This window comes from Apium graveolens, chromosome 10, assembly GCF_009905375.1.
Source record: "Apium graveolens cultivar Ventura chromosome 10, ASM990537v1, whole genome shotgun sequence".
Taxonomy (NCBI): domain Eukaryota; kingdom Viridiplantae; phylum Streptophyta; class Magnoliopsida; order Apiales; family Apiaceae; genus Apium; species Apium graveolens.
In genome coordinates this window covers 76399486-76427418 of record NC_133656.1, presented here as the reverse complement: position 1 = coordinate 76427418, position 27933 = coordinate 76399486, and the positions used below count along the sequence as shown (strand labels likewise).

The window sequence follows — 27933 nt, the reverse complement described above, 5'->3', positions numbered from 1 at the left end:
TTTTAAGTGTTTTCGATTTCTAATGATTTTTTTCGAAAAAATTGATCAAGTAAACATGGCCTAACTTTCAAATAGATCCAAGAAAAGTAGGAAATGCTATTTTTCGGAATAAGAATATAGTAAAAAAATAAATTTACCCCGGATCATATAAACCGTCGTTGAAAAAAAATAAAATGAGAGTAATTCGATTATTTCACATTTTTAGCTAAGAAAATAAAAAAATAAGCTCCGGAAATAATATTTTCTGAAAAGTATTGATTATTGACTTTATATAAAATTAATAGTATAAAATTAAGTTAGAGTGGTTTGGTTGAGTCAAAAAATGCGGGGAGGGGATCATTTCAAGACACGAAACTTGTTGTAATAAATTTTTACTTGATTATTACATTGATTTCATTTCTCACTCTTCTTCTTCTTCTTCACATTTTCAAATCCAAAAATCCCCAAATTTTTCACACAAATCGATCAAATTTAACAATGAATTCAAAGCAACAATTGATGGACACCCTCACATCACACATATCATTATACCACACAGCATCATCATCATCAATCTACACAAACCCTAGCCCGAGAACTTCGATTTTGAATTGGTTCAAATCTCTCTCAATTCACCAACGCCAATCGTGTCTCGCGATTGTGGATTACAAGTTTGTTCAGGTTTTGATTGAGATGGATGCGAAATTACGCGATCACGGGCACGGCTTGTTTATTGTGTTGAGTGATTTGATGTCGGATGATCGGCCGGATATTCCGAGTGTTTGTTTTCGGAAGTCGAGAGGTGTAGTTAAGAGAGTTGGAGAGGCGTGTGAGGCCGGGAAGGCGGTTAGAGTGTTTAATTCGAGAGAGGGGGAGGTTGTTGAGAAATGTTCGGAGGTTGGTACGGGGAGTGGGAAGGTTGCTGGAGGTGGAGGGAAATGTTTCGAGGCAGTTAGAGGGAGTGGGAAGTTAGTTGGAGGTGGAGGGAAATGTTCGGAGGCGGTAATGAGTGTTGGAGGTGGGGGGAGTTGGTTAGTTGAGAGTTTGGATTCAGTTACTGTGAGTGAGAAGTTAGTTGAGGATGTGGAGAAGTTTGTTGAGGTGATGGATGTGGTTACGACCGGTGGGTTTTTGAGAGGGGAGGAGAGTAAGGTAGGTGAGGATTGGGTGGAATTCGAGTGGTTGAAAGGGAAGGGGTATTATGGGATTGAGGCATTTGTGGTTAATAGGTTGGAGGTGGCGTTGAGGCTTTCGTGGATGAATTGTAGTAATGGGAAGAAGAGAGGGGTGAAATTGAAGGAGAAGGTGAGTTTGGCGGGTGTGGCGGCGAATGTTTTTTGGAGGAAGAAAGGGTGTGTGGATTGGTGGGAAAAGTTGGATGTTGGAATTAAAAAGAAGATTTTTCGGACGTTTATTGGAAAAACGGCAAAATCGACGGTACTTTTGTTAATTTTGGAATGTATTATATTTTGTATATATGTATTGTTAATGTATGAAAGAGTAAGTTGGTGCAATGAATTAAGCAAGTTTGTTTGTAAAGGCATGAATGCTGTGAGTTGTCTAAATAGTTGTTGTTTAGATGAATAGTTTAGTTATCAAAGTAATAACTAAAATCTGTACTTAATTTGGGTTAGTAATTAATGCGAGATGACCGTAAGAGATCTAATTGCACATGGGAGTTTTCTGTTATCAAGAGAAGAGTGACTTGAGCTTAAACTTTTTTGGTTATCAGAAATCCTTGCATGTAAATTGTGGGCTGTATGTAGTGAATTTATATTTAAATTACTTCAAATTCAATCTCCACTTGCGAGAGCCATTTGAAAAACGCTTTAGGTGTACACTTGTAATAAGTCGAATAATTCCTTTAGTGACATCCAAAAGGAATGCATGTGAGAGAGTGAGGAGTATGACCATATGAGAATCTGAATCTTTTGTGGCTCGTCCCTTCCCTCTATAATAAACTTTTGTTTGCTCTCTTGGAACTACGTTATACAATTAAATATTACTCTTCTTCAATTAGTGAACCGTATGAAGCCTGTAAAATGTCTCTCACAGCTGCCTATAACTATAAGATGACTACATATATATGTAATTCTCTTGTGTATAAAAGTATTCTCTTCTCTCCAGTCGTACCTCAGAAGCATAAGTATTGGTATTATTAGTAGTTATTAAAAGTCAATTAAATTATTAATATCAATTGTCTTAAGGTATATAATCACATATTTTACTACTCGCATATGGCCTCTCACTTTTTATATTGAATCAAATTGAAGTGTAATACAAAACCTAAAATTAATCTTTTGCGATAACATTGTTTGTCAACCAACAACAAACTTATAGACCTTCGGCTAAATAAAAGTATTTCTAGTAAGCAAATCAGCAATTGATTTTTATTTCCTACAGGGTGAATATAATTAGCTGCACTACCAAATTATATTTATACCTGCTATCGGTTGAAAAAAGTTAGTTGAATATGAGCTTATGTTGAAGGACCTAAATAAATATTTTTGAACTTAAAAAGTTTGAAAAAGAAATACAAAGCCGAGTCGTGAAAAGAATGAAAATGACGTGAAAAGGAGAGATAAGAGCGGTTTTTTGGGGAGATTATTACATCTTAAGTTTAACTTCTTAGACACTAGGAGTTTATGAAAATAGTCTTAGGGGATGAAATTGCAACTGAAATCTAGACAATAGGAGAATGTGGAAATAGTCGAAGGGGATGAAATTGCAACTTAAATCTAGACAATGGGAGAATGTGGAAATAGTCAAAGGGGATGAAATTGCAATGGAAATCAAGTATGTTCCAGACACAAATATGTGAAATTAGTAGAACGATTCGTACCAGATTCTTTGAATTGCACGGAACATGATGGGGATGTTTCCGATGTGGTTCATATAGTTGAGCTTGAGCATCTCATGAGGAAATTCTTTCGCTTGTTGAAGATAAACAAGTGGTTGATAATATCGACTTTGTCTGTTCATCATTCTGTAAAATTCATTTGAGCCTCCTTCAATTGCTAGTCAGTTTTTGAAGTTATTTGCATTTTAGCTGTTCTTCAGATAGGAATAGTTTTTCTTCTTTTTAGTTCATAATTCTTGGTTTTTACAGAAGTGTGGTCAAGTTTTCTTTACCAAGGAGAGAAGGATGCGAAAAGGAAGGAATTTTTTTATAGATTATTTTTAATTATTTTATATGTATTTATTGTAGGGGCAAGAAAGTTATCTATTCAATTATGTGGGGCCAGTAGTTTTTGAAGTATGCCGTAGGTTATTTATAATAAGCCCCAATTGTTTAGAGGCATTAATGCGTTAGGCTTTTCTATTTCTATGTTAGTGATGTAATCCCCTACTTATTGCCTAGATTTGATTATTGAGATATTATTGAATTATTGAATATCAAATTGGGTCTCTTTGTTGGGGATTGCAGTCCATCTTAAATTTCCTTGTGGTTTAAACTCTTGGGATAGTGGATGTTCTGCGGTCATCCACCTTAGTTCTATTCGTTATCAATTTTTATATCATATATCTATCTCTTTCTAAACCTGTCCTGCATCATTAATCCTTTCCTAGACTGAAAGTGAACAAAGTCATTAAAAATGCCATTTTTACTCATAAGCTCAAATAGCCTAATATGTTGCTGAAATTGTACTCTTTTAATGGCACCAGCTTGCCACTCTCTTTAAGCAGCTAAGGAACAATGAAGAACATGAAGAAGGCGTACAACATAGAAACCAAGATCTACCACACACTAAACCACAAACCCCTCACAAGATGAGAGTCCAGAAATAAATGGTTGGACGACTTTTTTGGAACCGTACAACAAATATTCAAATTAGGAGGAAAGCTAACCAGGAGAAAATTTGACAACTGACAAGGCTTTCGTGGCTGCAAAACTTTCTGGACCTTAATGTAATCGAGATTCGAGAAACCACCACCACCACCAACAAAAAGAATACCTCAAGTTTAGGCATACAACTGTCCACAAAGACTTAGTACACCACTCTTTCTTCCCTAAATTAAAATAACCTACCCTTTAATAATTTGGCTTGCATAAAAATATACCACTAGTGTCTGCATCTTATGTTTTTCCATTTTAATATACCACTAGGAATTTTTGTTGGTTTCTTTGTTTTGCTACTTCGTATGATTTTTTAAATAAGTGTCGTGTATATCGGTCAGTTGTAAGCTACTTTTATGTTCATGACATTCCAAAGCGAAGCAAATGACTATACAGCTTAATCATACATGTTTTCTTCATAGTAACAACTATCTTGCCTGTCTACATCTTTTTGCGATGAATAGTTTTATTCTGAATGACATGCCTATCCTCTGGCAGGGCTCATAAATCTCATTCTTGTTTTTCCATTAATTATTTTTTATCGTTATGAGATGATATTTTGTTTCTCATTTCATAGAGAAAACTGTATGTTATGATCTGATTTTCTAGCCTTTGATTACAATGAATTTCAGATTGCTGAAATTTTGAAGACTACCAAGATTCCCATGGAGGATGACATGCGGTGGTCTAAGACAAAGGCTACATTTCCCTTACGTTATGACAAAGTAGTATCAGATCAAAGGACAATTTGTGCGCCGCAAGGATCGCTTGCAGATTTCAACTCAACTACGACCTCTGCATCAGTTTCTGGAATGGCCACTTCTGCAGATAATATATGCAGAAGTTTGTATATACTTCAAGATATCTCTGCCATGTTATTATCGTGCAATCATAGTAGTGAACATGCTTATGAGGAGTTATTCTTTAGCTCATTAGGTTCCGTTAATTCCACCTCTAATTTTGTCTTTAGAAAACTGCGAGGGTTACTGATGGTTGTTTCAGTAGATTATACAAAACTAGAATTACTTGAAGAGGTAAACGGGAAGTGTTCTACTAAGAAAATCAAAGAAAAACCTAGTGCTACTAGTCGTAGGAAGAAAGGAAAAACCCGAAATACAAAAAAGGTGTCTTCTGTCGGATCTTCGATTGATGATCCCAAACTGGATAAATCTTCCAAGGTATCCTCTCGTCCTCACAGACTCTTTGTAGACGTTTTCGGTGTAGATAAACATTTAGTTCTAATTGTTTAAAGAATATTCCAGGTTAAGGCACACGAATTGACCTATAGTGAGAACATAGACACGTGTCAGATCAACAGTTTGGCTAGTACAATTCAAGAGAAGGATCCTAATAGGGAGACTTCTTTGTCAGCAGTTGACATGGTTGTGTTATTCATAATATCAATCTGTCTTTGTTGTGTTATCAATGGTTTCTAACTGATTAACTATGATCAGGCACATGCTGAAGAAATTGTCAACGGAAATGTCCAAAACTCTGTCCAGAAGAATAAGAAAAGGAGCAATAAACATCAAAACTCTTGGTCAAGTGGTGATCCTAAAGTTGAAAATTCTCGAAGGAAATCAAAGAAAGTTTCTGCTGTCACTGTTATTTCGGAAGACAATCCTTGCGGTGATTTAGTTAAGGAGAAGAATAGAACACCAAATCCAAGCACCAATAAAAGTACTGGAGAGGACAATGTAGTGCAAAGCATTCAAATTGAGAATGATTCCGTTTCTTGTGGTGCTAGCTGTCAAAGTAGTACGAAAGTTAATAAACCTTCAGAAAACATGAAAGAAGATCTCTTTCCAATGTTAGAAGGAATTAAACATTCGTCTGATACCATTGTGCCCCCTGTGATGCCAACATCTGATTGTGATATTATTATGAAAGGTGAAGATATTAACACTAAAAATGGTCAACATGTAACTGAAGCAGTCGCGATATCAATTTATCCTAAAAAAGGATTAACAAATGCTGATCCAGTAGAGATGACCAAGACTCGAGAGCAAGATGATTCTAGTACTTCTAGTCATGAAACTGTAGTTTCTGCTGGCTGCCCTCCATATGAGTGGCCCAGTGTAGCTCCTTTTCATTTTCCATCTGTTAATACGCATCTTCCAGCTACAACAGATAGATTGCATCTGGATGTTGGTCATAACTGGAAAAGTCATTTCCACCAACCATTAGTCCAAACTGTGCATCAGGTGAGAAAATCACCAATTGAAAATGTGTGCAGTGGCATTCTCTCTCGCCCAATGTCAATGAGTTTGGATTGGCCTCCCATGGTACGAAATTTTAGTGGACTAATTCCATCAATGACATATAGTTATGATACTGGGTTTATACCAAGGCGACAACCATCTTTTCAGCAGAGCTTTACTGCCCAAAGCTTGCAGCGTAATGCAACTAATTTTGATGATGAGAGGCTGTACTCTGGAGATATTGTGGATGTTTCTGATAAAACAAATTCACAAGAACCAGCAGATGAGCATGATAGTCGTTGGATATCCGAAGAAGATATTGAGGTACATGCAGTAACTGGGATGGATTACAGTCAGTACTTTGGTGGTGGTGTGATGTATTGGAATCCTTCTGATCGTACAGGGACCAGTTTCTCACGTCCTCCTTCTCTTAGTTCTGATGATAGCTCATGGGCTTGGCGGGAAGCAGATATGAACACAACCGTTGATGATATGGTGGCTTTCTCTTCATCCTTTAGTACAAATGGTTTGACCTCACCATCTACAGCTTCCTTTTGCTCTCCTTTCGATCCTATGGGGCCACCACACCAGGCTCTTGGTTATGTGATACCGGGAGGTGATGTAACAGGGAAAGTACTGCACTCCTCATCGACAATGTCAGATGTCGCAGCAGAGGAGATTGCTTCTGCTTCGTTGTCCAATTTACCTAGCGAAACTGAAGCAATGACAGGGGATTCCCTTCCTTACCCAATTCTTCGACCAATTATCATTCCAAGTATCTCAAGAGAACGATCAAGATCAGAGTTTAAACGCAGTCAAGATCATAAAAGCTCATGTGTTCCAAATAGAAGGGATCAACCTCGAATTAAAAGGCCGCCTTCACCTGTGGTACTTTGTGTTTCCCATGCTCCTCATCTTCCTCCACCTTCTCCTGTTAGCGAGTCTAGAAAACACAGGGGTTTCCCTACTGTGCGATCTGGTAGCTCTAGCCCGAGGAACTGGGGAGTGCGAGGTTGGTTTAATGATGGAATCAGTTTTGAGGAATCTTGTATGCGAATGGATGGAAGTGAAGTAGTTTGGCCTTCTTGGAGAAATAATAGTCTTTCTTCACGTCAGTTGAATCAACCTCTACCAGGGACCTTATTGCAGGACCGCCTAATTGCAATTTCCCAGTTAGCTCGAGATCAGGAACATGTAAGCATTCCAATCCTGTGAATTCCAGTCTTATCAGTTTGCTAACATAGTGGAGCATTATTTACTTCCATTTTCTGCTACAACCTAATAGTTGATGGTTATCTTGTTGCGAGGTGATACCTTTCTTTTAAAAGTTGTACATAAGATTGTTTTGCCATTCCGTTCTGTTTTTAAGTTGTATTGTTTACTATACTAAGACATTTTTCTTTCAAAACAATTTCTGTTAGTTGATACTTATTAAAGATATTTAAATTTGCTTATCATGTGTTATAACTTAAATATGAATTGAACAGCCAGATGTTGCGATTCCCTTGCAACCCCCTGAATCATTGAATTCTTCTTCAAGGAAATCTTCTCTTTCTTTAATGCACAATCTCTTGCATGATGAAATTGATTCCTTCCACAAGCAGGTATGGCGCTAGAATGACTCTTTAATGCTTTCCAAGATCATAGCCAATATAAATGAATTGTTTATGACCTCTAACTTTTAAATTGTAATATAAAAATTTATGGATGTTTCAAGAGCATTGATAAATCAATATTGGATCTGTAAGGTTATTGCAGAGAATATGGTTAATAAACCTTACATCAATTGGGCTGTCAAGCGTGTTACACGATCCCTCCAAGTCTTATGGCCACGGTCCAGGACTAATATCTTTGGTTCAAATGCGACTGGCTTGTCTCTTCCCACAAGTGATGTCGATCTTGTAGTTTGTCTGCCTCCTGTGAGAAACTTGGTAAGAGAGTCACAATTCGTACAAAAGCTAGTCTACTTTTTAACATGTTGCTTGCTAAATCAAGTGGAGACCTGCAAAAAGTGAAACAAAGAGCCCCCTAATTTACAATGTTTGTACAGGAACCCATAAAAGAAGCTGGAATCTTAGAGGGACGCAATGGGATCAAAGAAACGTGTCTCCAGGTATGCAGGTGTCAGATGCCAGTGAGACATTATAATTAGCGTTTGTTATTTTTTTGTGCTTCCTGTGATATTTTAGATATTAGAAGTTCTAGTACATGGTGTATAAACTAACCGTAGCATATAAATTTCAAACCCTAGATATGTGTAAGGTGTAAATATTGTATAATAATCACTAGTGTGGGTTGATTATTCCTAAGTGAGAGGGTCATCACTACCTTGGGCTAAATAGCTCCGTCAAGCATAACATGCCTGTTGAATTTTCAAACTTTCTTCCATGTAAATAGAGTCAGTCAATACAATTAGTTAGAGTGTTAATTTCCGTTCCTACAAACATGTGGGCCTGTGGTTTTACTTTTCTCTGGATATTCAGTAGATCTTGCTAGAGCCTTGATATATACGATTTGGACATATATACCCAGTCACAGTGAAGCTACATAGCACAGTTCCCACTCGATCATACTGGTCTATGAAGTTTATAATGTCTAATTAAGCTTTATAATTGTGTAGTTATTGCTCTTGTTCTTTCGCTTGTGGGGTTTCTGTTTGGTTGTATGCTCAATACTACAGCTCAATTTCTGTCTAACAGATAGTGCCATTATATATTGGCGTTGTGTTTTTTAATACTATCATTGACACATTCCAAATATACTGCAGCATGCAGCTCGGTATCTTGCGAATCAGGAGTGGGTTAAAAGTGATTCACTCAAGATTGTGGAAAATACTGCTGTAATGAATCTTTCTCTTGTTTCTCTGTTGTTTTTTTTCTGAAATTTTGTTTTTAATCCTCATTTTGCCTTATTTTATCTCTAGATACCCATAATCATGGTTGTGGTGGAAGTTCCCTGTGATCTCATAGTGACTCATCTACCAATTCCAAAAGAAGGGCCAGTTGAAGTGTCTACTGAGCAAGACAAGATTTCTCTAGCAGATACAGATGTTTCAGAAAGCTCTGTTCTGCCAGAGCGTTCTAACATTAATAATGCTAAAGGGCAGACCAAATCAGTTCGTCTTGATATTAGTTTTAAGTCGTCATCACATACAGGACTTCAAACTACAGAACTGGTACACATTGAGTGTTTGCCTTTATGGTTGTTAATATTGTTTTCACTTTTAATTATTTAATTTTAAGTTCAGTAAAAAAAATCTCATGGTTTTTATTACCAGCTGTGCTATTATTGTGTTTTGCTTATTATACTTCAAAATATAATCCTTTTTAAGTTTTAATCTTGTGGTATGTAGGTTACAATTGTGACATACATGACTAAAGTTTAGCTACCAATAATCTTAATAACTTTTTGGTATCTTTTCATTAATTTCGTCTATGAAACTTTATGTACAGGTGAAAGAGCTGACTGAGCAGTTTCCTGCCGCTACGCCACTTTCAATGGTGCTAAAGCAGTTCTTGTCAGATCGCAGCCTTGATCAGTCGTATTCTGGTGGCCTCAGTTCATATTGCCTGGTAAGTTCTTTAATGATTGGTTTTATAGACATTACAGGAGCTTGCTCTGAATGAGGAAATGTACAGCACACCTGAAAAGTAAGACTTTTGATCGACTCAGAAATGCAACAAGATAACAAATAAGAATCAGAAATACATAACTAATTGATAGTAATTATTAAAACCCATGCCTGGATCTCTGGAAAGAAGATTAAAAGAAAACTTTAAAGATACACTTAGTCTTATTTGAAAATCACATGCTAATTGTTACTCAAAATTCGTGGAAAATAATACTAAATAGATACCGGACAAATAAAAGCCACCAAGGCATAATTCTAAGTAAATATATTAGTTGATTTTCCACAAAGCTGTGTGAATCAGTCTCCCTACGTGGGAGATTTATAAGCCTTCATTGTACTTGAAATTGATTACCACAATAGAGAATTACATGTTGATTATGACAATGATTTGATGTAATTAGGAAGCATTTGGCATCCTCTTTTACGTGTCGTTCACATTATCTAATTTTTCTTGCACAAGGACTTCGTATGCTAATGCAGCAATCTCAAAAACTGACAAATATAAGTCCTATGTCTAATTCAATAATCTTTTTTATAACTTGTTCCTTTCTTGTACTTGTACACACCCTTTTGTTGATTTCCTATATGTTGATTAGGGATAAGATCAACGTAGATAGGAATTTGAAGACGTTGCTTTGGCCAACTTGAGCTAATGCTACCTCTAAACTGATTTAATTATTCGGATCATTATGCATCTGTATTCTAATAATACAAACTTTTAAAAGACAGTTGGCAAGAACTTTGAAAGACTATTGTGAGGGGCCTCTGACATTGTACATGATTAAGAGGCCTTATTTAAGTTTGGATAAGTCTACCCATGTCTAATATGTGTATGGTTCCTAAAATATACATATTAAAATGATTTAGCGTCGAGTAGTTACAATAATCAAAGTAGCATCATTTTCTTCAAACTAGAAAAATAATCTTGAAGGTTGAATCCATTCTGGGACCTGATGCATGAGTCTGACAGGTTGGATGAACTGAACCCTAAGTCTAAAAAAAAAAAACTGAAGCCCAAAAAGGCGAAGGTTGCACTAATTCGCTATTTCTTGGGCCAAATTAACCAAATACTTAATAAATATTTTGTTCAACATTCTCAACATGCTGAGATTTTCATGGTTTAAAATTCAAATTCTCTACATGTATATAACCTAGACATGGGTACAATCTTAAATTAAGTCACCTCTCAGCCAATTTCTTTAGTGCAGGGTTCGTGTGTAAAATAAACTTGCTTTGTGAAATGATTTATGTGGATCAGAATTGTAAATTCACTGAAACTGCCTTACATGGTTGATAATAGAATCAACCGCAACTTCAAGTTTTTATTAAAAACTTTGATCAACCTAAGTAACTTATTTAATCGGAGCTGGAAATCTCCTTCGATAATGCATAGCCCACTTTTTGAGTTATTGGTTTTCTCTTTTCAGTTCAACTTTGTTTTCCAAGTTTCTTATCCACTTTTTCATACTGAATATTTTTTTTCAATTTACAGATACTGATGATCACACGATTTCTTCAGCATGAGCATCATCAGGGGCGATCTATTAACCAAGTAAGAGTTTTTACATGATACATCAAATTTAATGAGAAGTATCATATTCAGTCTTGTCATTGGTATATTATTTAATGCAGTAAAATCTTTGCTTATTGGTTAGAACCTCCTAGTAATGGTCAAGAGATGCTTTCAGAACTATAACCAGACACATTGCGAAGTAACATGCAAACCATTATTGAGTATAAAAGTCGCACATCTTCTTGAGGAAATTTAAGCCTCATTCAGTAGTAGAGACAGGAATATTTTAGAAAGGTAGTGCATGGAAAACTTAACTGTACTTCCAAAAGAAGATGAACTTCAACGAAAAGAAGGAAGCAACATAGAGGATAGACGAGGTCATCATATGCCTCTAGAATTTCTCTTCATGTCCTCCATTTCGGTGTATATAATACCCAAATTTTAGTCTAAGCTTGCAATATCTTTATAACTGATCTCAGCTTATCCGATACGATACACCGAATTACTGAGAACAATTATGTCAGGCAATTGGCTTTTAGTGTAGAAAAATCTGATTCATCAGTTGTCTTTAAAATGTCATTTGTGATTTATTTTGGTATTAGTTTCCATGTAATTATTTAACCGTCTCCCTTACCAAGGAATTTTGTTTTCTACAGGCCCTAAGGCTATGTTATGTTTTTTTGGAAAACGTCCAACTATATATTGCCTTTGACTTTTTGCATATTATGACTAGTTGCACTTGTGTTTTTCTAATTGATTATAGAAAATCAGCTTCCGTGTGGTATAGAAATAAATATTTCCATCCTTTATATAATTATAGCATTCTTTTGACTCAAATAACAAGTTTTTGCACAGTATGGCTAGTAGTTCTATTTTCTAATTGATTATACTTGCTCCTTCTGGAGACGGTTGTCTTAATTTTATCTTTAAATTACTTTAGTGCATTCATAATATAAAAGGTGTTCCATGATGATTGTTGTTTTAAGAAGCAATGTTAAATGAAGTGTTTTGTGATATTTTTCAATCACTGTTCGTACGTTGTGAAGTATTACTGATGTATACATTTAATATGTGTTTTCCTTTTTTAATATCCACAAAATTAAGTACTTATATTTATTAAATTATCTTGATTAGATTTAACTACTTTCATTGATTAATTTGTTACTTATCATGATTAGATAAACATATAGAGTCAGTTCATTTCGTACCCCTTTAAGGTAATATATCCGTGACTTCAGTAAATCTGATATTTTGATGACTCGATAAATTAATTTGCTACTAATATATTTTTCATGTTGCTGCTGCCATGCTCAGTGTCAATACCGCAATATGTCCCAACAAAGTCGCATAATACCTGTCCTTTTGACTTTTTCACGTAATTTAAGATGTATAAAAGTCATAGCGCCGCATTTTTTTTTTTAAAATTTCTTTTCTTGAATTAAAACTTAATATTTATACTTTTATTCAGAAAAAGAAAATTTAAAAAATGATTTGTGAAACTATCCCTTTTATTCACCTTAAAATACGCGTAAAAAGTCTAAGGGACTTGTATTTTGGGACGGAGGTAGTATTAGTTAAGAGTGACTAAGAGCAACTCCAAGAGACTCTTAAGTTTTTCTCTGCAAATATTATAATTCATAGACTCTTAACTATTTAAGAGAGAAAAAATTACTTTTTCTCCAACAATTCTCTTCAATTCGCTCCCTACATATATTTTTATTTTTTCAATTGAATGAAAATGCTACATGGCAAAATCCAAGTGCATGAACACATTATTTATTACATTATTTATTAATATAAATTGAATGAGGAAAGGTTAGGAGCTCCTCACTAGTGAGGAAGGATATAGAGATCCGAATTTTTTCAGGATGACCTAGGAGATTGTTGGAGACCATTTTCATGCCAAAATCCTCAAATTTTGACTTAGGATGCTATAAAGAGGAGTTGTTGGAGTTGCTCTAATAGCTCTTAAAATTGAGGAGGGTGAAGAGAATTTTAGTGAATTTAAGAGTGACTAGGAGCCTGTTGGAGCAAGAAAAATTACCATCCTCTTCAAATTTCAATTTAAGAGCCATTATAAAGAGGATATTTTAGTTTACGCACTATCGTGAGGGTAAATGCTTGTGTGTGTGTGCTACTGTGCTAGCATGTAATATTTTAAAATGTTTCCTCAAACTAGATTGTATCTGTCACCTGTACAACTGGTTGAACTACCCGGTCCAGTTATTTAATCTCTGGGTTTACATATCCAATTCACTCCTGCAATTGCTAATGAAGATGTATTGTTTATATGCAGTATGCATGTTTTGGATCCATAACAATGTAGACAAATTTCTTGACAGTGTGTAGGCATTTACTATATAGGAATGATAAAACTATTATATCTTGTAATAAAGAGTTGAAGGTGACTTACAATTAACATTTTTCTCTCCTTGAAGAATTTTGGAGGCCTTCTAATGGATTTTTTCTATTTCTATGGGTAAGATGGAAGTTTTTCACCAGATTGGTGGTCATTCATTTATTCACAAGAAATTCATGCAACCTATTCAGTTGAATGAGGATTATTTGTTAATGCAGGAATGTCTTTGATCCACGCCAAATGCGGATTTCAGTAAGAGGAAGTGGGGTATACATAAATAGGGAAAAAGGATACAGGTGAGGGAAAATTTTGGTTTTTGAAATTACTTCATTGTATGGTTTTGGATTTCTTTAAAGAACTTTTTTTGATGATGAAATATTATTGCACTTGTAGCATTGATCCAATATATATTGATGACCCTCTTTTCCCTGCAAATAACGTGGGAAGAAACTGCTTCCGGATACATCAATGTATTAAGGTCAGGAATAAGTTTTTTAAAAGTGTAATTTAATTTCTCGTATCAATGCAGGATGGAGGTTTGAAAATTCATGATAAGTTTTTAGTATTTAATATTTACATATTTGCCATTAAATTTGTATTGGAAGAGTTTATAACCTGAGGGGAGCTACCCGAGGTCATTCTCAGGCCCATTTTGCTCATCTTTTTCTTATTAGAGAAAGATACTATAGGATCTGTGTAGTTTGAGTTTCTATGCACGTCTATTTCAGTGCTTTTAACTTTAGTTATGAAAGTGTTTACTTCAGTAGAATTATGTCTAATACAATTTTTTATAGGACTCTGAAGAAGTTTTTAGCAACTTACAACAATATTTTTTAACCTAGTGATTTAAATGCTGACTTCCAAGAGTCAGACAATGAGCCATCTAGATCTGAGTGATGTAGAATCTTCAAAGCCCTAATTATACAAATTATACTGATCTTGAATCCTCGACTAATTTTCGGAACATTTTAAAGAGATATGGACATGAACCAAGATGAGTGATTTATGGAATAAAAAGAACTACCCCTGGGGTTCCCTAATCGTTCAGGGTAGAAAGGATGATGGATTGTAACCCATGATCTTTTACCAAATTTTGGCTGTTTGCATTGCATGTGTGGAAACTGGATAATTGGAACAGTGATGATGGATTCATATAGTATTTGAGTACGGCTCTGGATTTATATTTTTCATTTCTATCCTGTCACACTCACCCCCATCTTCTCCTCTCGTTTCTTAAATAAAAGAACAGAACTACTTTTACCCTGTGATGGGACTAAGTTTGGTTATTCAGTCACTTCTGAAAATGTTGAAGGTTTTTATTTGACTCGTGGACATTTCTCTAATCACTTTTTCGCTTTTCTAAATCCTCCAAAATAAAAATTTGGAATGCTATCAATTTGTAGTTTTAGTATGAGTTCTAAGACTTATTATAATAATTTCCCAGAATCTTTTTTGTATTTAGAATATTGCCTTTTCTGCTTAATATGAATCTTCCAATTTAATGGACAATTAAATGATTATGTATGAGGTGTAACAGCTTCCCTGTCTACACAACTCTTTTGTGGCTGAACCTCGTATCTCTTGAAGAAAATTATAAAGGTGATTTGCTCCAATTCTCATGTTGAGGATATTGCAGGCATTTGCAGATGCTTATGCGATTCTGGAAGGTGAGCTAGTATTCCTTCCAACTGATGGTGATACTACTGCTAACTGTCCATGCAATCTACTTCACAAAATTATTCCATCCATAACGATTCTGAATGTCTCATAGGCCTATAAATTCCTGAGGTACTGTTAAACTGTCACTATATAGCTTATTGCTGCATTACATATATGCACATTATCTTTTCCTTGTTGGACAATTTTGTAATGGCATACTAGGATAACTTTCAAAATCTTAAATGTTGACAAATCTCATACTATTACTTAATCTTGACACTCTCACTCTTCTTCTTGGAGCACATCCACCAACTCACTACTCACCAAGATAGCCGTTAGGATTTGCTCCTCCAAAATGGTGTTTTTTCTCAAAACCTTTTTAACAGATAATATGTTTAGCTTGGTATGTTAGTAATTAGGAAATGCTCAACGGATGACTACATAAATAATATCATAAGGCCAATATGGTCCCTCGTCTTTTGATTGCAGTTTCCTAAAAGGTTTTAAAAAAGTTATCAAAAGATTTTTCTTGCATCATTTCGTAACTCTGTTGGATATTTACTTAAGGGTAAAGCCGTAAAGATTTGATCGCAATTTCTTAAAAGATTTTCGAAAAGTGTACTTTTTTAATATTGTAGTGTGTTTTTCGATGAATTTGTCAAAATTCACCCATAGTGCATTTACATTGCTGTATCTATTTGTTTTGTTGCATTATATCTGAGAGACACAGCTATCCTCTACGTTCCTACTTCAGTTGGTTGGCAAAACCTCCCTATAGCAAATAGCAAACGTGGCTCGACTTTGTCATTTCACCCATTCCTTTCCTCCTATCCTCTGCAACCTTAGAGAAGTATGATATATCTCAAATTTGATATTGTTTTCAATTGCATATATATCTTAGCTATATAGTGCGCAGATTTTATATAAACTTGACTTTAAATTTCTTGATTTTCTAATTATATATGTCCTTTGGCCATCAAATTGAAACTCTGGTGGACTAGATTAATGAAATTTGGGAAGCAGAAGAAAGACACTCATTATTATCTTCGGTAACCTGGCATTCACTGCTCCTTATATCTTTTCTTTTTAATTTGTGAATTATAAAGTTTAATGTTGTTGTCTAAATGGTGAAGCCAACATGGAAGGTAACTATCACACGCGAAGGGCTGGGATGCGATTTTTCGTTGATCCTTCTAATCTAATAGTTCCTATTGAAACCTTTGTGGGTAAACATTGCTCTTCCTTACTCTTCGCAAGCAATAAGTACTAGTAGAGATTTTTTACCCTTTTGTTCTTTACTGTTGATCATTTCAACTACAATATTTTTAATTGTTAGAGATGCTTTCTATGGTCAAAAGTATAGTAGCAGGAAAAATAAAAGCAATTAATTAAGTAAAAGTATTTTATTTAGTATTATTATAATAATGAGAGTTGTGGGAAATGTAGCTTAGATCAGTCTGTTAGGCTTTATAGTTTATCTTATCTTATTCCAGGTAGCTCCTAAAATGTAGGAAGCACCTATCTTTATATGTTTTTTGTTGAAGCCATCCTTATAATATAAAGGTGGCGTAGGAATGAAAAGAAAAGACATGGATTGATTTAATTAGTAAAAGTCAGAGAGTTAGAAGTCACTTCAACAGAACTTCTTTCGAGCAACTAGACCTGTGACTAGATCCATTTCTCGGGGCCATAACAACTTGGTATCAGAGCCTACCGTCATGAGCGACTCTAAACAATTGTTGATTAAGGTAAGGGATCTGAAAAAGAAAACGGGAGACGAAATTCGTGAACTTCGTGAAGGCATACTAGAGATAAAACACTTTCTGGATCTCAAAAGGGTAACCTGGAGAAAACTCCGGAGGTTGAGGAATCATCTGGTGGTAAAAAAGAAAACGAATCATCAGGGAAGAGAGGTTCGACGGAGCAAGTCATCAACAAAAATATCATACCCAGGTACTCTAAGTTAGAATTTCCTTCGTATGATGGTTAAGGGGATCCACTGGGATGGGTTTATAGGTGTGTTCAATTCTTTAGCAAGCAAAAAAGGAATGACGAGGATAAGGTTTGTCAGCTTTCCACATTCCACTTACTGGGTGAAGTTCACCCAACTATGGTGTTATAAGTTGGAACAAGAGGAGCCTGATCTCAAATGGGATCAGTTTAAATCTTACTGCCTCCTTAGATTTGGTCCACCATTAAGTGGAAATTCTTTGGGCGAATTGGTGAATCTGAAACAAGTGGACTTAGTGGAAGAATATAAAAAACTGTTTAAAACATTACTAGCGAGGGCAACAACTGTACTAGGCAACAAATTGGTCGTCTTATTCACTCCTGGATTAAATGATGGACTTAGAGTTGATGTGGAGATGCAGAGTCCTCCAAACCTTGTGACGGCCATGAATCTAGCCAGAGGTTTTGAAAGAAAATCACAAATCACTAATGTTATTAGTTTACAACCCTCTGTTTCATCTTGGACCCCAAGTAAAACTGTATCCCCCACAAGTGTTGTACCAACTCGTCGTGACTCTAGACCTGTGGGAGGAACAACAAGTTTAACATCTAGTGGAAGCATTAACAATACTCCAGTAATTTAAAGGCTTTCACGAACAAAAATGGCAGAGCGGCCTGGAAAGGGTCTCTGCTACAACTGCGATGAGTCATATTCAACCGGGCACAAGTGTAAGTGGTTGTTTTGTTTAATGGTAGATGATGAAGATGTGGAAGTAGAAAATGATACTTCACCCGAAATATCACTGCATGCCATTTCTGGTATTAAAAATTCTGAAACAATGCAATTTTTGTGGCAAAGGAACCCATGTTGGGCTTGGTGGATTCGGGCAGCACGCATAATTTTATAAGTGAAGCAGCTGCCTTGAAGGCTGGACTAACAGTGGTGCAGCGCTTAGGATTTTAATTGGCAGTCCCTAACGGTGAGAAGTTTACTAGTTCTGGTATATATGAAGCAGTTCAATTACAAGTTGGGAAAGAAACTTCTTGCACTGATTTGTTTCTGATTGCGCTGGGGAGTTTTGATGTTGTGTTCGGGGTGAAGTGGTTGCAGGCACTGCTATATTATGGAATTTTACATCACTTACAATGTAATTCAAGTCACATGGGCAGATTGTTACTTGGAAAGGGGAAGTAGTGGAAAAACAATGACTGTTAATGCATTGTATGATGAGGCGACACAAAGATTATCGCTGGACAACCTACTGCAGATTTTTTTGACCTATTCATAGAACCTATCGGTCTTCCACCATCAGAAGCTGTGATCATCACATCAGTCTCATATCAGGTTCACAACCTGTTGTAGTAAGACCATACCGTTATCCATATCGGCAAAAAGACGAGATGGAAAAACAATGTGCCACTATGCTCAGATCATTAGGCCCAACCGTTCTACTTTTTCATCATCGGTATTACTTGTCAAGAAAAATGACGGGGCTTGGCGACTTTGTGTAGATTATCGAGAACTTAATGCAAAAACCATTAAGGATAAATTTCCAATTCCAGTGATTGACGAGCTGCTGGATGAATTACACGGGGCTCAATTTTTTACTGAATTAGATCTTCTGTCAGGTTATCATCAGGTTCTTATGAACCCTGCAGATGTCGAGAAAACAGCTTTTCGCACGCATCACGGTCATTTTGAATTCCTGGTAGTTCCTTTTGGGGTTACATATGGTCCTTCAATGTTTCAGGCCTTAATGAACGAGGTATTTGACCCTTGCGAAAATTTGTTTTAGTATTTTTTGATGACATTTTGATTTATAGCAAAACTTGGGTGGAACATATTAATCACATCATGCTGATTTTTTGAGAAACTAAGGAAACACAAGTTGTTTATGAAACAATCCAAGTGCTCATTTGGCAAGAGTCAGGTCACATATCTTGGACACGTTATCCACATAAAAGGAGTTTCGGTTGAAAATGCTAAAATTTTAGCACTTTGTTACAAAGTGGCTACGCCCACAAACAGTTAAGGCTTTACGCGGTTTTTTGGGCTATCAGGCTACTATCACAAGTTTGTTAAAAATTATGGTGTACTTGCTGCACCTTTGACAAACAATTTTAGTGGTCAGAATCTGCATAAGATGCTTTTTGTGCATTAAAAAGGCTCTCTCGTCGGCACCAATGTTGCGACTTCCAAATTTTGATTTGGACTTTGTGGTGGAATGTGAAGCTGGTATTGGTGGAGTCTTACATCAGCTGGCTCACCTTATTGCTTTTTTTAGCCGCAAGCTTGGGGATCGTCATCTGAAATTGCCAGCATACGAGCGAGAGTTAATTGGACTTGCACAAGTTGTTTAACATTAGCGTCATATCTCTGGGGTCGTCCATTTGTAATTAAAACAGGCCATTATAGTCTGAAATTCTTGTTAGAACGTCTCACACCACCTCAACAACATTGAGTTAACAAATTGTTAGGATTTGATTTTATTTTGGAGTACAAAGCTGGAGCCTTGAACAAAGCTGCAGATGCTTTATCTCGTTGGGACACAGAATCTGACACTCTTTATGCAATTTCATCTCCACGTGCCTTGTTGATAACATTAGAGATGAAGTTGCCACCTCAACAACTCTCCAAGATATTATTTCCAAGCTATCTAACAGTGACGGGGTAAAATATTGGGATGTCTAAGATGGTCCGCTGTTTTATAAAAATTGAATATATCTACTGCCCACATCCCTATTAATTCCTTCAATTGTTTCAGCAACACATGATTCTTGGCATGGAGGAATTCAAAAAACTCTCTTTCGCGTTAAGGCTGATTTTTACCGGAAAGGTATGAAGAACACTGTCCACAACTATGTGAATAGTGGTCAAGTGTGTCAACAACATAAATAGGAGAATTTGCACCCTGCTGGCCTTCTACAGCCACTGGAAATTCCTAACCAAATCTGGACATATATTTCAATGGACTTCATTGAAGGGCTTCTGAAGGTTGGTGGTGAGTCGGTTTTGTTCGTGGTGGTTGATCGATTGTCAAAATATGCCTATTTTGTGCCTATAGCTTGTCCTTATACAGCTTCTTCAGTTGCTCATTTATTTTTTATGCATATTGTGCGTTTGCATGGGATGCCGACATAAATTGTAAGTGACCGTGATCCAGCTTTCACAAGTGTATTTTGGCGTGAACTGTTTCGTCTATGTGGCACAAAGTTAGCTTTTTAATCTGCATATCATCCTCAAACGGACGGCCAAACAGAAGTGGTTAATCGTACAATTAAGAGGTGTACCTTCGTTGTTTAGTTGGGGACCAACCCGAAAGTGGGTTGAATGGCTTTCATGGGCAGAATTATGCTACAATACCTCTTTCCATACTGCATTGGGTACTACTTTTCATTTGGTTTATGGTGGTGCCCAGCCTCAACTTTTATCCTATGAATCAGTGCCACCAGGGTAGCTGCAGTTGATATTGCACTCCAAGATCGCGATTCTATCTTAAGTGATGCTCAACAATGTTTTCAGCAAGCTAAGCTCACATGAAACTTTCATACGATGCTCATTGTCGTGATCTGTCTTTTGAGCCTGGGCAGTTTGTCTGGCTCCGCTTATAGCCTTATCGTCAACGGTCAATAAGCAAGAGTAAGAAAGAGTTCTGGGAAAAAATTGTCCCCAAAATTTTTATGGGCCTTTTAAAAATTTAAACAAGGCGGGACATGTTGCTTATGCTATTGATCTTCCTTCAGATTGTCGCATTCATACTGTATTTCACATAACTATGCTTAAGGCTTTCCACGGTGAATCTCCTCTGACTCCTCCTTTATTACCTCGTTTATTTGACTGTAAAATTGTTCCTCAGCCTTTTGATGTTCTTCATTCACGAATTAATCGAGGTAAACTTGAACTACTAGTGCAGCGGGATAGTCAAACTTCCGCAGAAGCTACTTGGAAAGATGCTGATCAATTTTAAGAAGTCTATCTAGAATTTGAGCTTGACGACAAGCTCATTGTCCAGGAGGGAAGTAATGTTAGAGATGCTTTCTATGGTCAGAAATCTAGTAGCAGGAAAAATAAAAGCAATTAATTACATTAAAGTATTTTATTTATTTAGTATTATCAAAATAATCCGCAGCTCTGGAGAGTTGTGGGAAATGTAGCTTAGAGCAGGTCTGTTAGGCTTTATAGTTTATCTTATCTTATTCCAGGTAGCTCTTAAAATGTAGAAAGCAACTATCTTTATCTGTTTTTTGTTGAAGCCATCCTTTTAATATAAAGGGGGCGTAGGAATGAAAAGAAAAGGCATAGATTTATTTAATCAGTAGGAGAGTGGGAAGTCTCTTCGACAAAACTTCTTTAACAAGATATGTTCTTCCTGGAAAGGCAAGAACGTGACCAGAGAGTTCTTTCCAGCAAATAGACCTGACCTGTGACTAGATCCATTTCTCGGGGCCATAACATTAACCTTGTACTCCCACGCAGAGTTGTAAAGAACCCTTATGTTTATTAGTGTTGAAATAAATCTTACAAATTTGTACGAGACAAAAATGTAGTGTTCGGGTTAGGATTCTCAGTATAGAAAACATGAGCGTACACAACAGATTTAGTGTTGTGTTTGAGTTTTCATTTCTGGAAACTTGACAGGAGATTACACTAAATCAAGAAATATATATAAAATATGTTACCTGAGGTTGTAATAAAATACAATACAACATCGATGTCGTTTTTGCCATCCAGATTTTCCATTCAAATAGGTTATAACCTTAGGTAACTTCCTGAACCTCCCCTTTTTCTCTTAATTACCTATAAAATGTAGATCATGTTGTATTAGCCGAGACTAAAATTGTGTACTCCAAAAAGTGTTTTAAAACCTATAGGGCAATATATATTATGTTTCGATTCGATACATGAAACAATAATAAGTATAAATTTTAAATGTAGAAGTGAAGCAAGAATGCTGCTATGGTAAATGAACTTCCAATTCTACCTGTTAACCCCTCCCCCAGTCATATTATAGGTACCAAATAATAGGAAAAAAGTTTGTCAAGACCACAGCAGAATAGATTTCTATACTTCAGCCATACTTGTTAAGACGTAAAGATGAGGCTAGACGATACTTTACCGCCTGCCTAACTGCCTAACGAGGCGCTCGCCTAAACGATCATTAGGCGGATTATAGACGGCTAGGCACTTGCCTGGACGACCATTAGGCGGATTATACGGTTACTATATAAATTGAATATATTTTATTTGTACATACATTTTATATGTTATAATAAAATAGAGTAATTATAGAGTAGGTAAAAGAAAACAAGTCTGAAACAAGTCTGATGCATACAAATCAAGCAACTACTTTAGCTAAACTAGATAAAATCATCGAGGTCAGGGAGGTTTTTTATTTCCGGGCTGTCTTTGTCTTGAACTTGGTATTTAACCATAATCATCTTCAGTATATTCATCATTGTTGTAAAAGAAAAAAAGAGAAGAAAAAAAAAGAACTGAAGAACATACATATATACATATATGTATGTATATATGTATGTATGACTAGAGTTAAGTAGTGACAACTCTAGCAAGTGAGTCATCTTATAACATAAATATGAAACTGGGTTGGACTAGGCCAAAAATAAAATGGGCTGGACTTGGTCAAACTCGGCCTAGGTCAAAATAAGACCGCCTAGGAGGATCTGGTCGGATTAGGTGGTCGCCTAGCCGCCTAGACGACCCTAGGCGTCGTATATCCACTAAAACGGAAGATGGGTCAGACGTCTACCCGTTTTTTACCGCCTAGTCGCCTAGGAGACGCCTTAACAACCATGCCTTTGAGTTATGGTTGATTATAAATAACGCGTGTTATGTGTCTTATATGAATAGTGCGGCTCATGGTATTTTTCGGCTATTTTATTTCGCGATAAATGTGTATATGTAATATTATGTTACCGAGACTAAATTTTAAAACCCGATATTGCGGGTGGGGTATTTGGCATTATTTTGCGTAATATGGAGGTTACCATATTAATTTTTGGACCATCTAGAAATGTTTTGTTTCGTGAAAAATGATCTTACCCGGGTCCTACGAGGACATCAAAGCCTACAAAAATCGTGGGACTCTCAAATATTCAATATTTTTGCATTTTTGAATTATTCGTAAGTTTTGGGGAATTTTGACATAATTTTTATATTTATTGGATTAAAAATTATCCCCCGTTAATTATTAATTTTAGGCTAATTATTTTTATTGAATGATATAATTAGGACCTAAATAATTTTGGGTATTTTTATGTACATATAAATAGATTTTAATTATTGTTTATTTTTATAAAAATTCAAAAATATATTAAAAATCTGAAAATTCTTTAAAATTAAGGTTAGGGTTTCAATTCTAGTTCATAAGATCAAAGCATGATTTTGGATTGATCTGGAAAGCAAAAGGGGTCATATATTTGTAATCAAATTGAGTCCCATGAAGAGCTCTATCTGATTAATTCAATCAAACTATTGGTAAATTTTAAAACCCGCTTTTAGGGTTCATGTTTTTAATTGGGGTTTTTTTAATTCTGGGTTATTAAATGATTTTGATGTTATGAATAGATACCCCATGATGTTCAGAGTCGATTTATGCTATTACCTTGTTCGTTTTATTTCCGGATGGGTTAATTCGAACTTAAGGTTTTATCCATTATTTTGAATCGAGTTTTGAGATTGTTTACCGATTTTTGGATCTTATTGTTATAGGTAATAGATTGTACAGTTCTAAGCTTTAATTTCGTATTTAAAACATTGACTTTGGTTGGGGTTTGAAGCTTCGTCAGAAACCTTCGAGGCTCACCGATTTTGATCGGAATCGATCAAAACTTGTTCCGATCAAAACTTGTTTGGTGTGTTCGTTATTAAATATACTGAATTGTTGGATTGATTTTGATCCCAAACGAGCTGAAATCCGTGGAAAACGATGTTGATTTCGACAGAAACGAAACCCACTGGAATCCGGTGAACACTTCGGAAATTGGTAACAATTCCAGAATCCGGCCGGTGTTCAACCCGGATCCGAGTTTTCTTGGCAACCCAGGTTTTGTCCCGGTTTGGATCCGTTTTTCCCACGATCAATTTTCCAAAACCTGTTTCTGGAATTTCTCTTTTAAAAATAATTCAAATTCTTATTTTAATTCCCAAAATTGATTTTTAATTCAAAACTTAATTTGGTTAATTATTTTAAATAATTAACTGAATTATTTTAATTCTATATTATTTTCAAAAATTTAAATTTGATTTAATTATTTATAATTTATTTTAGTTAAATTTTTATTGATTTAATTATTTGATTAAATAATTTAATCAATAAATTTTATCTATAAATAGTTATATAAAATGCAAGTAGTTATAACTGAGTCGAATATTGGTTTAAAATTATTTTGAGCTTTTAAAAATATATATAAATATATTGAATATTCAATTAATATTACTATTAATTGAAATATTCGTATTTTATTCCTAAAAAATAGACCGTTTATCCGTTTAATACGAAACAAACGCGTAGGCTTGGAAAAATATCCTGCTTACATTAAAAATACTTTCGAGACATAAATGCTTTCTTTTCGAAGGGTCGCTTGTTTTGTAAACGGTTCTTAGTCGCTTATTTATCAAAAAGTCATATTTCTACTCGATCTCAATTTAAACATATCGAGTCAAATGTTTTCACGAATTGAGTTATGTGTTATATGAATTATGTGATACGTGAATTATATATTTACGTGCTATGTGAATTATGTGCCATGTGTCTCTTAAATTTTATATAATTAATGTGATTCTTATATGTTATTAGTGGGTAGGTAGACGATAAGGATATGTGTATGAATTAGACAATAATATATTGTCAGTTGATTAACATAGTATCTTTCATGATGGATACACATAGTTTGAGGCATTCAAGGCCAGACATAGAGATGAAAAGTAAAGCTTGTTTATATGTAATACACGAGACATGTAGATACATAAATGAGGTAAACATAGAATGGTGATTGCGATGGAAATACAGATATACCAGAGCCGAGTTATACGGCAGATGGTTAAAGATCAGAGGGTTGATCAATTGAGGCAAGTATTTCTCCCCTATTCTAAATTCAAAATAGTAAATATTTTATATTTTGCTGCAATGAATCTGAATTGTGCAAGTATTCTTTATTCATGTTCTTTTATTATTATTTATTGATTTCTTGAGCAAATACCTATTGCTCTGATTATTTGCGAACCCTGAATTTTGATGTTTTAACCCAATTGGTTTTTCATCAAAAATACTCTACGGACCGGATGGTTACGAAAAGGGTCAGGGATGGACTGGACCATATGTTTTATTAGGTTATAATGGGCATGGTACCCTATATGATGGTGCCGCATAGATCCGTACTATATTCTGACTGATCAGCAACATATAGTACATATGTTGTTCTAGTGTCTCATTCTAATTTATTGTCGATCACCATTAACGGCATTCTTTCTTTAAAAGTTTCATGATTACAAAATTTAACAAATAATTGATTCCGGAGAGGAATCATTGAATTGTTCATTAATTTTTGATCTATGATTGAAGGCTAATAAGGGCCGATGATTTATTCGCTCAATTATTTTAATGAATATAGATGTTTATAAAATCATTTAAAGTTTGTTTCCGGAAGTTTCTTTTAATAATGATACCTGGAAACCAAATTATGGTACTTGTTGGGCATTTTTGGCTCACTCTTGATTTGTTATTTTCTTATTTTTTTAGTATCACGTGAGGATAAGAGTAGATAGCTCACAATAGGCAACGCAATGGAGAGATCCTAGCTTCAGGAAGTTGGATATGTCAGAGTGGATAAGACGAGAAAGTTGGTAAAGAAGTAATAAAGTTTGAGTTAGTTGTTATAAAATTTAGATGTTCAGATTCCTGTTTCATACAATAACCTGTAATCGATCCAGAATTGAGGGGTCATCTGTTATCTTAATATACATGTTTATATTGTTTAAGGTGGTTTGGTGACACCCAATCCTGACCTCGGATTTGGGGGCTGTCACAGTTCGTCGCCTAGGAGACGCCTTAATAACTATGACTTCAGCCTAACCAAACCAAACATATTCAGTATATCGCCTTGAAAAGAGTCGAAACAAACCTTAGCCCTTGATATTATTCACATCGGACTTACCTAATTATTTGTTGCTTGATTGCCTGCAAGTTGCAACCAATAGTGCAAGAAGTTTGAAAATCCATTTTGAAATTGGTAATGATGAACAAGTACATATACGTGTGATCGACAAATACAGAAAGTAACCGCTCGCAAGAAAGTTGGTTCCTTCAGATTAACAAGATGCATTTTCCTATTGTCAAAGTTGTAACCATCGAGGAGTAAAGTAAAAAAGTTGTTGGCAAAGAAACTAGACAAGTGATAATGGCATGTTTTTTGCTTCCGAATGATACTGTATAAGGGAGAAGATAACCGCTTTTGGTCCAAACTTGATCTGCATCACTAGAAGACGTGAAATGGAGAATTGCCAGTGGCCTTGATCTTGATCTTGTAGTGAGTAGATAGGAATTAGCAGTGCAGGAAAAGTTGAAGATGATGATGGCGGTTACGTGAATCGCTCGAGAGAGTGTTTCCAAAAGTTTGCTCTTTTTGATACCTTTGTGTGGTGCTTGTTAACATATTTCTTCAATTATTTGCGTGTTGGAAGGGTTTTGGAGACTGGCACCAATTTTGAAAGAGAAAAGGGCTATACTTAGCCTAAAATAGAAAAAATTAATCAAACTTATTAAGTCATTGTGTCCAAAATGTTTGAGTGATTTATATCTTGTATTTCAGATCATTAATTAACTGATCAATTTACAGTATACCTAGGTACCCATGCACAAATAAATAAGTCTTTATTTTGGCCTTGTAAACTCCACATTAAGAATTTTCCTCTGGTTTCTAATAAACTACTCCCCTCTCATCTCATTGATCTTGGTTCCAATCATCTGTCCATTTGTAATCGCAACAAATATTAATTCCAAATTGTTTAATTTTGCATAGCGTAGCCCTGTTACTCGGAATGCTAATATTTATTTTGCTTTTTGTAGGGTGCTAAATTCCGAAATAGGCTTTTTGGTTTTACAGGGGGGGGGTTGCACTTTGTGCATGGGGGCACTAAAAGATGATGACCTTGAGGTTTAGACCTTGAATGGCGTCCATTATGCAGGATGGTCACTCAGACCTAGGTGGCATCAGAGAGATTTTGATAGACTGCCACTTTTTGGGATCACTGCAGCAGAGGAAAGAAAGATGGGAGTTGGAATTGAAAGGAAAGAAAGATGGGAGTTTGAATTGAAAGGATCCCCTTAATTTTCTACTAACAAAGAGAATTTTAAGTCCTCCAACCAGGAACTGTTTCTTGGTGCAAAGACAGGTCCGTGATCAATAAACCAATAGGCTAATCATTGCCATGTCTGATTGACATTGGAGAGTTGTTAATTTTTTCATTTTAGGGGTGACAATTTTTTGCATGTGCAATATTTATAATTTTATTATGTCAATCTTGACAAACAAAAAAAATTATTATGTTCTATTGGCTTTCCCATTTTTTTTATCATTGCAATTGTAGGATGTATCTTAGGCTTCTTTGATCATCTAGTTACCGTTTGTGAAGGATATTTTATTATTTAACTTCTACAGTTAACCTTTTTTAAAAGAAAAAATATGCTTTTTAATTTCAACATTTCCAGTTATTGACCAAAACCTTATATAAATGCTTTTTCTATTACAAATGTGCAACTTATATCAGAGTTCCACCTTATAATA

At 35.4% G+C, this 27933-nt stretch overlaps 1 protein-coding gene across 8 annotated transcripts; it reads left to right on the top strand.

The window, feature by feature from the left end:
- Positions 1-325: 325 nt before the first annotated feature.
- On the top strand, positions 326-27700 carry LOC141693199 (uncharacterized). Of its 8 annotated transcripts, XR_012563034.1 has the most exons (19): positions 326-1416; positions 4450-4995; positions 5080-5199; positions 5272-7212; positions 7506-7622; positions 7767-7949; positions 8069-8131; positions 8786-8857; positions 8942-9193; positions 9471-9590; positions 11142-11201; positions 13601-13641; positions 13740-13817; positions 13915-13999; positions 15158-15309; positions 15935-16030; positions 16182-16229; positions 16314-16406; positions 27216-27700. XR_012563034.1 is itself a non-coding variant. In XM_074498218.1 (16 exons), the coding sequence occupies exons 1-15, from the start codon at positions 478-480 to the stop codon at positions 15290-15292; spliced, it is 4752 nt and encodes a 1583-aa protein (XP_074354319.1). In that variant the 5' UTR covers positions 326-477; the 3' UTR covers positions 15293-15309; positions 27216-27700. The 8 variants fall into 8 exon arrangements, 2 of the variants coding, with proteins under 2 accessions (XP_074354319.1, XP_074354322.1); XR_012563035.1 differs by lacking the exon at positions 15935-16030; XR_012563036.1 differs by having other exon boundaries at positions 15935-16229; positions 16314-16402.
- The last annotated feature ends 233 nt before the right edge of the window (positions 27701-27933 follow it).

What these genes read in the sequence shown, in the direction of transcription:
- LOC141693199 (XM_074498218.1), top strand. Translation starts at nt 478, where the DNA reads ATGAATTCAAAGCAACAATTGATGGACACCCTCACATCACACATATCA. An exon ending in TCAAAGAAACGTGTCTCCAG is followed by an intron (nt 8,132 to 8,785) that starts GTATGCAGGTGT and finishes AATATACTGCAG; the next exon opens with CATGCAGCTCGGTATCTTGC. An exon ending in GCCTCAGTTCATATTGCCTG is followed by an intron (nt 9,591 to 11,141) that starts GTAAGTTCTTTA and finishes TTCAATTTACAG; the next exon opens with ATACTGATGATCACACGATT.